Source organism: Mustela erminea, chromosome 5 (genome assembly GCF_009829155.1).
Source record: "Mustela erminea isolate mMusErm1 chromosome 5, mMusErm1.Pri, whole genome shotgun sequence".
In the NCBI taxonomy this organism is placed as follows: Eukaryota; Metazoa; Chordata; class Mammalia; order Carnivora; family Mustelidae; genus Mustela; species Mustela erminea.
Window position 1 is genome coordinate 5,783,650 of NC_045618.1, and position 12,257 is coordinate 5,795,906.

Sequence of the window (12,257 nt, forward strand, 5' to 3'; positions counted from 1 at the left end):
TCGTCTCTGACCAGATGCCATCCAAGCACTTCGAATCCTTGCTGTCTCGTTTGGTCCTTTCTCTCTAGGCCCACTGCTACTGACTGGCAGTTCTGTAGACAGAGTGCCCATGGCCTGTGAGATTTTTCTAGGGCCTCTAGAAATGTTTGAGACTCGGGGGAAAAAATGGACTAAAACAAAACGAAATCCCCAAGAAATGAAAATAATTAAACATTCACAAAACTATCACAACTTATCAGCTCCAGGTTGTGTGTGTGCATAACATTTCAGTCCATAGAAAAGAAGAAGTAACCTGAACTTCATCGAACTCAAAACTGTACAAATTATAAAAAGGCTCTCCAAATCACAGGTAAATAAAGGCATTTAATGTGGCACATGGGGTCCATTCTGAGATGATTCACATGTAGTGGAGTGGGGGTCTTGCATTGTCAGAGCACTGGGTGGGGGGCATGGAACCCTTGTAGAAATCTACTGCGATCCTCTTACCTCACCCGTTAGGGTTCATCTGTGATGTTTCTGGTGCATAGCCAGAGGAGCTAGCTGAGCCCCAATATGACAGAAGAGAGCCACCTGAAATCACGGGTAGGAACAGTAAGCTGAACTCACACCAGGAATAATGCCGGTTTCCACCGAGGAGAATGGGAAGCCTCATAATTCACAAACACTGGGTGAAGTGATCAGAAGTTCTTGCCAAGCAAGAGAAAAATTAGCCGTGGAATTAACGTTGCTCAGGTACTGCTAGTCAAATCTTAGAAGTGACAAGATCAAAAAATTGCTAAGTAACTTCATGGCATACCAGAGCAAACTCAACAATATTTATAGGAAAACAGAAATATCCAGCATCCAATGAAATAAATATCTGGGATCCAATTAAAAAAAAAAAAAAAAAAGACCGGGCATGCAGAGGCAAGAAACTCACAAAGAGAAAAGTCAGGCAACTGAAGCTGACTCATCATCAACGCACTTATTAGAACTAGCAGATAAAACAATTATAAATGTATTTCATGTGTTTAAAAACCAAGAGGAAATGTTCGCTAGAGATGTGGAAGAAACCCAAACTGAACTTCCCAAGATGAAAACTACAGTGTCTGAGATGAAGAGTACATTCGATCAGATTAATCACAAGCTTTTCAGAGCAAAACAAATTAGATGGACAGAGGATTAGGAAATTTGAAGATACAGCATTAGAAACACTTAAACAAAGAGAGAGAGGGAAAAAAAATGAAGAAAGGTGTGGGAGAACCTGAAGTAGTCTAATTTAAGTGTGATTGAAATCCCCAAAGGAAGGAAGAGGCAAAAAAACAAAAACAAAACAAAACAAAAAACCCTGCAGAAACAGACAAAATATTTCTAAATTTGATGAAACTGTAAACTCACAGATTCAAGAAGAACACAAGCCCTAAGAAAGGAAACATGAAGAAATCTACACCAAGGCGCATCATGGGCAAAACCCTTGATAAAGACAAAATTTGATGAAGACATACCCCTACGCACTGCCAGTGTGCTTGGGCTCTGCTCCCTTGTCTTAATTCTATGCAACCCCCCCCCATGTCCCTGAGCACTCCTCTCTCTCAAATAAATAAATAAAATCTTTAAAAATATATACTTATTTTTAAAGATTTTATTTATTTATTTGACAGAGATCACAAGTAGGCAGAGAGGCAGGCAGGGAGAGGGGAAGGGAAGCAGGCTCCCCACTGAGCAGAGAGCCTGATTCGGGGCTCGATCCCAGGACCCTGGAATCATGACCTGAGCCGAAGGCAGAGGCTTTAACCCACTGAGCCACCCAGGCGCCCCCAAAATAAATATTTTTTAAAAATAATAAAAAAAATAACCATACGGTATGTGGGTCTTTATTTGTAATCCTCCCCCTGGCCTGCAAATGTTAAGGGCAGGCCTGACCAAGGGAATAAAGGTTACAAAAATAAACTTTTTGATTGTAGGGGGTATATTTCGTAATATTACTATTATGGAGCGGGTGGGATTCCATGTCTTCAAGCCCCAAAGAACCAACGCTCAGTGCTGCAATTTCGCCGGAATCTATTTCTGCCTCAACTTTGTTCATATTAGCCCCTCTAGGATTTCCTCAGGTGGCAATCTTGAGTACTTAACGATCCACAGAAAATTCTCCCGCTTTACCTGGCTCTCCATGCTGGAAATACATGCCACGTGTTGGGTTATCTCTGCTCTATTTCCTACCCCAAACTGGAGCTGGGGTTGCTCAAGGGAAACCGAGGTACAGAGGTGGGACACGATTAGGCCCCAAAGTCCCCAAGCAAAACCTCAGGGGAATCTCCATTCGGGATGCCGCATGGGGTTCCGGAGTGCTCAGGATTTCGGGAAAGGTCAGAGGCTGGGGAGATCCCCCACCCCAAGTCCTCCTCTAACAGATCCTAGATGTCAAGGAGCATCGGGAGATTCCCCCCGCCCCGAGTCCCCCTCTAGGAGACCCTAGATGTTGAGGGGCCTCCAGAGACACGCGGGGAACCGCTGAACCCAAGCGGAGAAGCCAAGTTTCGGCTCACCTGGGCCGGGAGCGTGGCGTCGCCTTAGTAACCACCACTTCCGGTCCCTACCGGAAGCCCGCGAAGTCGTTCTAAGGAAGGCGCGCCCGCCCCCACGGGGGAGGGGAGACTGAGCTTCTCCCGAGGGGACCCGGCGAAGCCCTTGAGGACTCACGACTGAACTCGGGGCGACACGTGGCCTCGGGCCGGAAGCCATGGACACCTTCATCCGCTTCACCAACCAGACCCAGGGCCGGGACCGACTCTTCAGGTGAGTCGGGTGCCCGCGACCTCCACCCCCTTCCCAGTGCTGCGACCTGAGCCGGGTCTCGGGTCCCCCGGCTTCCGGAGGAGGGGCTCGCCCGGTGGACGGCGGCAGGACGGAGTTCGGTTCCGGAGCCCTTCTCGCAGGCAGCCTGGCGGACCGGACCCCGCCGTCCGCCCGAGCCTCCGCGGGACAGCCCGGTGTGTGGTCCTGCAGCCGCCCGGGGCCCTGACCGTGTTGGACCAGTCCAGCAGCGTTCCTCTAACCTGGGGAAGGCCGGGACCTCTCCACTCAGCCTTCCTCCCGGCACTTTAACATTTTTTTAAAGCTTTTATTTTTTTAAGTAATCTCTATACCCAAGGTGGGGCTCGAATTGGCAACCCCGAGATGAAGAGTCCGCGGCTCCACCGCCTGAGCCAGCCAGGCGTCCCCCGGGATTTTTTTTTTTTCTAAGATGAACTTTGGGCTGACATTTGTGACCCGGGAAGCCAGCCATTTGGTTGTGGCTTCACATAATCCATGAAATGCTTACGGAGAGACAGAATTTGCCCTGTCTATCTCATTGAGATTGTAGGGCAGGAAAAATTCTCCCCTACCCTCAACGTCTTTCAACTAGACTAAGAATTACACTTACACGGAACAGCTTCACAGGAGGGGGAGAAAAGAAAAAGAAGGTGTGTGCACAGAGGCCCATATTTGACATTCAGACCTAGAGAAATGACCCAGGCAGGCACTTTTTATACATTTTAGACCAACAGACAATAACATTTGTGAGGAATTGACAGGATAAAGAAAACAGGTGTTTGAGAGCTGCATTTAGGAGGGAATCCTGAACAGGATTTAGGCCGATGTAGCAGGATTCCGGAAAAAAAAGTAACGAGGTTGTTTCTACAACTTTCTCGGTTTTAAAGCCCCTGTCTCTGGTGATAAGGATGTCTTTTGACTTCCGTAGTACAGGGAAGGTATCTTCCACATGGGAGATGTGTTTCCTGCTTTCTGGGGGACAGAGGAGGGTCTGAGTGTCCCTGCACCAGCTGTTTCTTAAGTAACTTTCTTACTTAAAATAATCAGTGTGCCCAGTGATACACTTTGGGGTGGCTTACCCTTGGCTGCTACACTTCCCCTTTCTGAAACTTTCCTGGACGTTTCCTACATTAAAAGTTGAGCTGATAGATGGTCCTGTCTCGTTGAACCAGCCACTCAGTTCTGACAATAGGTCATTTTAGTTAAACTCATTTCAGGAGGTGGTGATGCAAGAGTGTTCTCAGAGTTAGGCCTGTGGTTCAGATAATCAGGTAATAAGGCATTTCGATGAAAACAAAAGAAAAACAATGATTCATGATCGGATCAAATTACAAACCAGTTTCTGAGTTCTGAGTATAGCCAGTCAAGGATTTCTAGTTGTCAGGTTTAAAGGATCTTTATATCGAGCGAGGGCAGGCAGTGGCCATCTGTCAGAATTGCTTGGTTTGTAGTTTGAGTGTCTCTGGTGATCATTTTGAGTGGCTCACAGAGCACCAGGCATGAAAATTGCTCATGTGTGAGCTGTTGTGGTTTTTCTAAAGTTCACATCAACTTGTTCATGCTCCGTATGCAGGGCTTTAGGAAAAAGGGCAGTTTTAGTTACTTATGATTTTCAATCAAGAATATAAAAAATATTAGTTTGGAGAATTGTAACCAAGCATTGGAAGAAACTAAAAGAAACCAGGACCTAGTCCAGTTCATAAAAAATTGTTATTTGAACCTAATATCCACAAAGTTGTGTTATTGCAACATAGTTCTGTTTTTGTATCATCAATTTCATTTTACCAAAGATAGCCAAATTAAGACTAATTTCTTTGCAAAAATATATCTAGTTTGGAGAAACTTGGCCTGGTTATTTACATAAGTGCAGCAAAAATACTGCTTAATCATATAGGCCTTTTAAAATCTGCTTTGCTGGAACTTTTTGTAAGGAATCTCCATATTGAACTTTTTGAGGCCAGAAGTCAAGCCAAAGACTTGCCTTCAGCTGTCACCTTTAATACCTAGAGATTAAGGCTAATTCCTCTCTTCTTGAGGTCCCCAAAATATCCTGAGGTTTTTGCACCTGTCAGGAGGTGACTTACTCACCTGGTAGGGCTTCTGGGAACCTGGTAAGCAAGCTGTCAGACTCTTTTTCCAAAGGGCTTTACTGGCTCCATAGATCACCCTTAGGCCTTCAAACTGTCTAGTCATATCTGAGTTAATGCCTGTCTCCCAAATGTGACATTCCAGTCACAGCCTTTGAACATAACCCATGCTTCCAATTGTGTCCTGTCACAAGGAGAGCAAACTCTTACTGAACTTGGCCAAATAAATATGTTGTCAAAAATATATAAGAATTCAGTGGGTGTTTTTGAATTCTGAAGGGATCAGATAGGGAGAAAAAAGAAATTGTTGTAAATCATAGCTTAAGAGAAGAAATTTTCTTAAATCTGGAAAACAGAACATTAAAAATTTATCAATATTTTAAGCAAAAATGTCACAATTATAATTATCCTTCTCAGTTCATTTAATCCCTTGTTATTTAGTCTTGATCTGCTTTAATTCAGTTCTCCTGTTAGTTCCAGAAATTCTTTCCCAGTTCAGTTTTATGATCTTAAGGTTATTGGAAACCTGTATTTGTCAAAGTTCCTTATTATGAATCTCTCAAGATCAAACACATTTGCAAGAAGCTTTTGTAAAAGGATCTGAGTAAAAATGTAAGAATGACAAAAAAGTTTAAAATGGCCATGGTTGAAGAGCTGATTCAAGTTTGTCAGGGAGGAAGAATTCCTGTTCCCTCAAAGATCCTTCTAGCTAGACTAAGAATCAAGTTGACCTGAGACAGATTAAAAAGAGAAAATCAGATTTAGCAGGTGTACACAGGGTGTCCACATAGACATGAAAATTCCAAAGACAGGAAAAATGAGGGGTGTTGTGTGTGTGTGTCTGTCTGTCTCATGCTGAGCTAAGGAGAAGGGAGTAGAGGTCTGGGATTTCAGAGGAAAGGAATGCATTTTACAGTCCTAAGGAGAGCAGATAGTCGGTAGTGAACTGTTTGCCCTACCATACCGATGGCTCATTCAGATAAAATTTATCTCTGCTAATAACGCTTTTGCTAGGAAAGACCCTCAATTTAGATTCTATGTAGTTAAGGGAGGGGCAGAAACTTCTCTTGAGCCGGCAGGATCTGAGAGTAGTAGGATTAGGAAAAAAGTAACAAGGTTTGCTTCTACAACTTTCTCAGTTTTAAAGCGCCTATCTCTGGTGATAAGAATGTCTTTTGACTTCCTTAGTACAGGGAAGGTATTTTTCACATGGGAGATGTGTTTCCTGCTTTCTGGGGGACAGAGGAGGGTCTGAGTGTCCCTGCACTGGCTGTTTCTTAAGTAACTTTTATTTAAAATAATCAATGGGCACATCTGAGGGCAGCCTGCTCTTGGCCGCTGCAAGATTCTGCGTGTGAGATAGTTCTGTGAACTGTAAAACCAGGCACTGTGTGGAGAGCACCAGACAGGGCTGACTGCACCTCTGCGGTACCTGCTATGCTACTGGAAATACTGAACAGAGGTTGTGCTTTCGTACTAATTAGTTCATGATGTTTCTTTTAGAAATTTCGTTGATTCTTGCTCAGTAGTAAAGAAGGAATAATTAGGTTGTGGTTTCATTTAACAGCTTTCCCTTCTCTTCTGAGTGTGCCAGGGCTGACACAAACAGGCCAGTGTGCAGAGCCCTGATCATGAGATTTTCCAAAACCGACTTGATGCCAGATTTTGTTCTCAACATGTTACCACTGTTAATCCATTTAACCCTCATCACAACCCTGAGAGGTAGAGATTCTAAGTGATTCCCATTTCACAGATAGGGACACTGAAGCGGGAGGTTAATAGGAACACAGTGGCAGAGCTGAGATTTAAATCCACACAGGTAACTCTCGTGCCCGCCACCATGGTAATGACCAGCCCCTACCACTGTAGTAATTTACTTGATAGGTTTTTTTTTTTAAATGGTCGCACTGTGTACAAGCTTCATTAAAAAGAAGGCTTCAAATGCAGTGCACTTGGAATGTACCCTGCAAGCTTCATTAGGGAGGTTGGTTAGTAAAATAATTGTTTTAGATATACTTTTCACCAAGATCTGAGATCTCTAGGATTCATTTCCCAAGCCCCGTAATTATCTATAGCTCCTGTGAACTAACTGGCATTCATAAAATAATACCTGGGTTTTGGACACGTTGCTGCTATTAGCCCAAATCTGAGAAGGGGACTTACTGGCATGACCGACTTGAGCCCTATAGCCAGGAAACTGCTTTAAAAATTCTTCTTACTTCATCCGCAATAACAGGTTCTCCATTTCGGAAAATGTGCCCCATTTTTATTGAGAATCATATCTGTAGCCTGAAGGGATTCCAGTGCAGTTAGAGGCTTGTGGGAAACAGGCAGCCACTTCATTAAATGGATTCCAGTGCGTTTAGATGTTCGAGCATGTGTCACAGGATTTCTCGTGGGTTCCATTGCTGTTAATGAGGCAGTGTTACTTGTAGTCATAATAATGATCGCTTTACTGGCTACTATTAAGCAGGAGTCCATATTTATATAAAATCCTAACTAGTTTTGTTTTTTAAAAAAGATTTTATTTATTTATTTGACAGAGATCACAGGCAGGCAGAGAGAGAGGGGGAAGCAGGCTCCCCGCGGAGCAGAGAGCCCACTGTGGGGCTCGATCCCAGGACCCTGAGATCATGACCCGAGCTGAAGGCAGAGGCTTTAACCCACTGAGCCACCCAGGCGCCCCCAAATCCTAACTAGTTTTGAAAGACAAATGTAAAAACCTATCTCTACATATTCATGCATTGGTGTGTGTTTAATCCTTTTGCAAAAAATTCACAACCGAACTTTTCGTTCAGTTCTGGTTGAAGTGTGTGTCTGATCACATAAGTAGTTGGCGATAGGTACAAGGTTCATTTTAGAAATCGGAAAAATCGTTCTACACAGGAGAAAAGAAAGAATAGGGATTGCTGCAGACTTAGTATGAGGGAGATTTTTGTGCCATTTCCACTGTGCCTCTACCCATTTCTCTGTGCCAGCAACAGGCCATTTGAAGGGCTGTTCACTGTTACCTCACCGTTCTGTTTCATTACCTTTGTGTCACATTTCCGCCCCATGTTCTGCCCTTTAGCCCCGTGGAGTGACTGTTACAGAATTGTGCTCTTGTAAGAGCCACTTATGTGAGAACTTGTCTTGGAAACTTCGCTTTTAGCAACACGTGTTCCTCCTTTCCTTACTTCATGATTCAAATTTAATTTGGCTTGTAAATCATTCTCCTCATTTTTTTTTTTTTCCATTCCAGAGCCACTCAATACACATGCATGTTGCTTAGATACTTGTTAGAGCCTAAAGCTGGCAAAGAGAAGGTGGTACTGAAGCTCAAGAAACTGGAGACCAGTGTGAGCACTGGCCGCAAATGTAAGTACCCTGTCTCGTGAGGGACAGTGGCTCCTGGTTTCAGATTGTCAGACCCTGCAGTTCACAAAATACTTTCTAGATCGTTAATTTTTTTTTTAAGATTTTATTTATTTATTTGACAGAGATCACAAGTAGGCAGATAGGCAGAGAGGGGAAAGCAGGCTCCCCGCTGAGCAGAGAGCCCGATGCGGGGTTCGATCCCAGGACCCTGAGATCATGACCTGAGCTGAAGGCAGAGGCTTAACCTACTGAGCCACCCAGGCGCCCCCAGATCTTTAATTTCTAATCCTCGAGGTTTTTTGGTGAAGTCGACCAGGAAGGCTGCCCTTGCGAAAGGAGAGGCCAAGAAGACTGAATGTTTTGCTGCAGACTGTTCACAAACACCCTCCTTTGTGCACAGTTGGTGCTACGCTGTATCTTTCTGCTTAATCATAGCCTGTGTTAGTTAGCTCACCTTTAGTTCTTAGAGTTAGGCAATGTCTTGGCCATCCTTGACATGAGCTTCTGCCTACAGTAGGTAGGCAGAGAGGTTAGAATGGAATGTAGACATCCCATGTTGAACAATCATTTTTTTTTTTTTTAAGATTTTATTTATTTGACAGACAGAGATCCCAAGTAGGCAGACAGGCAGGCAGAGGGAGAGAGGAGGAAGCAGGCTCCCCGCCGAGCAGAGAGCCGAAGGCAGAGGCCCTAACCCACTGAGCCACCCAGGCGCCCCTGAACAATCATTTTGAGCACCTACTTTAGGTATAGCTGAGCTTTACGAGAGAAATAAGATTGCATTGTATAAATAATGATACAAGATTTAGTGCCAGATATATTAGCTAGGATAGAAGCAGGGGAAAAGATTTGGGAGGCGGTGGAACTTGAGGTATAGCTAAGAGAGAAAGGGAAGGGGAAGGCCTTGAAGGGTGATTTCCCCTGCGAAGGCTCAGAATTGTTATGAACAAACCATTGTATTAGGAGGTCATGAGGAAACTAGCTTGACAGAGCACTTAGGTTGTCAAGTGGAGGGATGTTGGAGGATAGGACGAGATTTTTTTTTTTATTTTTTTAAAGATTTTATTTATTTATTTGACAGAGAGAGATCACAAGCAGGCAGAGAGGCAGGCAGAGAGAGAGGAGGAAGCAGGGTCCCTGCTGAGCAGAGAGCCCGATGCGGGGCTCGATCCCAGGACCCTGAGATCATGACCTGAGCCGAAGGCAGCAGCTTAACCCACCGAGCCACCCAGGCGCCACCTAGGACGAGCTTTTTTTGGATGGCTTTGAAGGATAGGATTAGCAGTTTTCAGAATTTTTAGTATGTTAGAGCTTACAGGTACGTCCTTTAGAGGTAAGGTTCTGAAGTCTGGAAAGGACTTACCCAGGGTCATTCAGCCAGTTGATGCCAGAGCCAGAACTGGAACCCAGGATAGTTCATTACACAATCTGGTTTGTGTATTTTTGATAAAATCATACCAGACATTCTCGTGAGATTATAAGTCTCTTGAGGGTAGCTACTTTTGAGCATTTGCTGAGTCTAGGATATAGTCCTTTAAGGAAAGTACTTTTTTTGTATTCTCCATAATGCGTAGGACTATAACTCCTTCCGGATAGGTGCTCAAGACATACCTGTTGATTGCTACATCCCTGATGAACTGAGTTACATGTTCAGATGAGGGTATACCTTGCAGTGGTCGATTTAATTCAAGTAGGAGTCACTGACAACAATATTAATGGTTTCCTAGCCACTAACTCCTACTGTCTCTACTTTGTCTTCCTGAGTAGGGAGCCAAAGGGGGATTGGACCACACAGATGGCAAAATGATAATGATGTTTTATAAGAAAAGCCATCTTTTGTTTGGAAAGTAAATAAAATCTAAGGCATTAGACTCGCCAAAAGATTGTTGGCATCTGAGTCAGAGAAATGGCCACAGGGAATCAAAGCTTCTTGTGTGCAGAAATAAATAAGTAAGTAACTAAATAAAGTTGCATCTAAACTTCCTGTTATAGAACTTTTCTTCTAAAGATGCATAACTGGTCATATTCTGATGTCGCAATCCACACTCACGACTGACCTTGCCTGAAGGGTGTTGTAAGCCAGTGTTAAGCTCTTCACTGGAACGAAAGTGGTAACTTTATTTAAAGAATCACTGTCTTTTGTGCCTGCCAGGATCATTTTCGGTGTCCTTAATATGCTGTAAATCCCTTCCTGATTCCCGAGCGAAGACTGAGCCTCACATAGTAGTCTACACACCAGTGCTGGCCTCTCACCCCAATATAGGGCTTCTGCCTTCATATGATATAGTAATTCAATACTCGTTAACCATTGTGGGTTCTTCTCGCAGGGTTCAGATTAGGCAACGTGGTACATGCTGTGCAGGCGACCCAGGAGAGCGTTCACGCCACTGACCTGGTGCCCCGCGTGTGCCTGACGTTAGCCAACGTGAACCGTGTGCTTTATTTCATCTGTGATACCGTCCTCTGGGTGAGGAGCGTAGGCCTTGCCTCCGGCATTAACAAAGAGAAATGGCGAATGTGGGCTGCCCGCCACTACTACTATTGTCTGCTGCTGAGCCTGGCCAGGGACCTGTACGAGCTCTCCCTGCAGATGGAACAGGCTGCACGCGACAGGGCGAAGGCGGAGCAGTCACTGTCTCAGGAGCCTCTTGGGTACAGCGTGGCCGATGAGGAAACAGAATGGCTCCAGTCCTTCCTCCTCCTCTTGTTCCGATCTCTGAAGAAGCAGCCTCCCTTGCTCCTGGACACAGTGAAGAACTTCTGCGATCTCTTGAACCCCTTGGACCAGCTGGGGATTTATAAGTTCAATCCTGGCATCATTGGACTTGGAGGTCTTGTGTCCTCCATAGCGGGCATCGTCGTTGTGGCGTATCCGCAGATGAAGCTGAGGGTGCGCTGAAGCAGTTTCAGACGGAGACCGGCGCCTGCTTGAAAGACAGCATCTAGGGTGCGTCTGCGTGAGGCACAGACCACGTCAAGCGGCGCTTAAAGACTTGTTCGTGGGAGCATTTAGCGACTAGTGGTGTGAGCAAAGGTGGGGCCAAGAATGGAGAATGGGGCACGCGAAGATTTATAGGTGTTTTTTAGAGGGCTGGAGTGGCTTCTGAATTTCCGAGTATTTTCCTTTCGTCTAACATTTATAGAGCATCTTACGCTCATAGTGGGAGCTCATTGTTTGCCCAATGTATAACGATTGAAAAAGGCCCAAACAGTTGAAACATTAATATACATCAACCTTTGGGGTGCGCGCCTCACTGCTTTTGCACAACTACCGTAGGTCTGACACCAGCCCTCTCTCAGACCTAGTAAAGACCTCTTCCTCCTCTGACCAGATACCAAACCCCCACCCCCCACAGGGCTTCTCCCTCGAGGACCATGTCCCACCGCTTACAGCCTTTCATCATAGCAGTACTGCCCTTCCTCTGTCCAGAAGTACAATCAGAAAAGCATCAGGCACCTTTGTGGTAGAAATGGTGACTTTAGGGAGTGCAGCGAGAAAGCAGAGATCAGAAGCACGTAGAAAGGACTGGGGGCCCCCTAATATGGGAGGTCATGACAGGTGCCTGTGGGTAGCCTGTGACAGATGAGGAAACCGGTTAAAAAAAAAAACAGACCAGGGGCGCCTGGGTGGATCAGTGGGTTAAAGCCTCTGCCTTCGGCTCAGGTCATGATCCTGGAGTCCTGGGATCGAGCCCTGCATCGGGCTCTCTGCTCAGTGGGGAGCCTGCTTCCCCCTCTCTCTCTCCCTGCCTCTCTGCCTACTTGTGATCTCTGTCTGTCAAATAAATAAATAAAATCCTAAAAAGAAAATTAAAAAAAAAAAACAACAAAACAGACCAGCACCTCATTCCTCAGACTCCAAATGCAGTGTTTTTCGAGGATAGTTCATTGCCTTCCTGATTGAGTGGAGGTGTGAGACTCCTGTGTGAAAAGCCTTTTTTAGAACTTTGTTAGTGGTTTATAGAAAAATTAAAGCTGTATCTAGATTCACCAGCCAGATTTTTTTAATTTAAAGTCATA

The 12,257-nt window shown here is 44.9% G+C and overlaps 2 protein-coding genes across 7 annotated transcripts in view; one reads left to right on the plus strand and one right to left on the minus strand.

Moving 5' to 3' along the window:
* The window catches only part of WDR93 (WD repeat domain 93), a 43,465-nt gene extending 40,901 nt beyond the window's left edge, over nt 1-2,564 (minus strand). For 2 of the 5 annotated variants that reach the window (XM_032345526.1, XM_032345530.1), the window contains exon 1: nt 2,526-2,564. The gene's annotated coding sequence lies outside the window, so the exon portion shown is untranslated. The other 3 variants (XM_032345528.1, XM_032345527.1, XM_032345529.1) reach the window with 3 other exon arrangements.
* A 9-nt stretch (nt 2,565-2,573) lies between these two features.
* PEX11A (peroxisomal biogenesis factor 11 alpha) lies at nt 2,574-11,669 on the plus strand. Of its 2 annotated transcripts, XM_032345559.1 has the most exons (3): nt 2,574-2,775; nt 8,122-8,237; nt 10,565-11,669. In XM_032345559.1, exons 1-3 carry the CDS (start codon nt 2,720-2,722, stop codon nt 11,134-11,136), a joined length of 744 nt encoding a protein of 247 aa, XP_032201450.1. In that variant the 5' UTR covers nt 2,574-2,719; the 3' UTR covers nt 11,137-11,669. The 2 variants fall into 2 exon arrangements, with proteins under 2 accessions (XP_032201450.1, XP_032201451.1); XM_032345560.1 differs by lacking the exon at nt 8,122-8,237 and having other exon boundaries at nt 2,602-2,775.
* Nucleotides 11,670-12,257: the final 588 nt, after the last annotated feature.